Raw genomic sequence first — 1684 nt, 5'->3', positions numbered from 1 at the left:
TTTCTATCTATCTCACCCACCCTCGCTCGCTCGCCCCCTCTCTTTCTCTCTCCCTTTCTATCTATAATCCTGCTTGCTCGCTCTCTTCCCGTGTTTTTCTACGGATGTGTCTTACATCGGCAGATCGATTACAGGCGAATCAAATGAACGCCGGTGGTTATATATAGAAAGTCAAGCGTGATATCTTCTAGAATATCCAACTATCCTTTCAGAAAATGCTTATATTCACTCCATGTTCCTTAAAGATTCACCGACAAAAAAGAGGCTTGTCCTGCTTCGAACTTTAAAATTCTCCTGTTTGCTAAAACTACCCGAAGACAGACGGACACTAGAGATTACATGGAGTCTTGGACTGGGAAGGACGTACGAGGACGGCCAAGCCAAAGACAGGGGACACGCTGCGAGCCCGCCCCCGTGCCGTGCGGAAGCCAGGGCTTGGAGAGGTAAACGAGGCGTTGGCCGATCTTCACAAACCGAGGAGGAGGCGGAGGAGAAGGAGGGGCGATCTTCTCCTCCTCGATCCCGAAGAGGACGCCGTGGAATTCGTCGTCGGTCTCGTCTTCGTCGAACTTGACAACATACTCAGGTAGACGGCTCCCGTACGCAGGCTGTCTACTCCCGCCTGGTGCGCCGTCGTCCCGTCCCACCCGTCCAGCACCTCCACGCCCCAAAACTCGGACAGGCGCGACAGCCCGAGATGGAATCCGCCGATGAATCGGCTCAGGTGCTTCACATCGACGACGTCGCCGAGGCAGCACCCGACGAGGCGAGCGAACTCGGGCAGCGTCCGCGGCAGGGGCTTCCCCGTGAGAAGCTTCACCAGGTAAGCGACGTCGTACAGGCCGTGGTAGGTGACCCAGACAGGTTTCGGCATCCCCATCCATTGGTTCTTCCGGAGACGCTCGGAGAGATCGCCGGAGTCGACGCCTTCACTTCTCGTCCTCGCAAAGTCGATTCCGCTGTTCTTCAGCAGCTCCACCGACGCATCCCATCGCAGGTGCGACGGGGAGGACAGGTCGAAGTCGTTGAAGTTGAACTGCCAGGTGCAGCGTCTGCCGTTCGGGTCGAAGAAGGACACCCCGAGCTGGACGATGTGCATGCCGTCCACGTTGCGCCGGACGTCCTCGTAGCGCTCGCGGGACTCCGCCGAGAAGGGGGTGTGATGGACGAATCCGGGAAACTCGGTGTCGATGGCCGCGAAGGGGGCCAGCTCCACGGCTTTCATGAATCGGGGGAGCTCTTCGTAGAGGTTGCTCGCCCAGACTTGCCTCACTTCCGCCGCCGCCACCTCCGTCCGCTCTTTTACTGCCGCCATGGCTCTCGCCGTTCTTCTTCTCTTCTTCTTCTTCTTCTTCTTCTTCTTCTTCTTCTTCTTCTCCTCCTCCTCCTCTTCTTCAGTCTCGTTCTCCGGTAGTGCACTCTGTTGGAAAAGCCTGATGATTGGCTTTATAGGGCATCAGCGTGCAACGGGTTCTGCGATAGTAGTTCCGAAAGAAAGCCGTTTTGGTTCCGGAATTCCCGAGTTCAAGTGGCCGACGACAACGGTGGAGATGCGCAGAAGGTGGATTTCTGTTCGTCTTTGGCCTCCGTTGAGATTGCTTGGGCCTTCCCTTAGTTTACAGGGCTCCTCCTTGGTCTCCACATCAGAGGACACGACCGATCTATCCCTCAGTTTACGGATGGA

General features: G+C 56.5%; 1 protein-coding gene across 1 annotated transcript; it reads right to left on the bottom strand.

Annotated features, from left to right (window-relative positions):
• Positions 1–466: 466 nt before the first annotated feature.
• LOC144709090 (putative CCR4-associated factor 1 homolog 7) lies at positions 467–1315 on the bottom strand. Its single transcript, XM_078582494.1, has one exon. The coding sequence runs from the start codon at positions 1313–1315 to the stop codon at positions 467–469; it is 849 nt and encodes a 282-aa protein (XP_078438620.1).
• Positions 1316–1684: the final 369 nt, after the last annotated feature.

This window comes from Wolffia australiana, chromosome 11, assembly GCF_029677425.1.
Source record: "Wolffia australiana isolate 7733 chromosome 11, ASM2967742v1".
Lineage (NCBI taxonomy): Eukaryota > Viridiplantae > Streptophyta > Magnoliopsida > Alismatales > Araceae > Wolffia > Wolffia australiana.
Note: the sequence above shows the minus strand (reverse complement) of the source record. Positions and strands in the feature narration are given on the sequence as shown.

What these genes read in the sequence shown, in the direction of transcription:
- LOC144709090 (XM_078582494.1), bottom strand. Translation starts at nt 1,315, where the DNA reads ATGGCGGCAGTAAAAGAGCGGACGGAGGTGGCGGCGGCGGAAGTGAGG.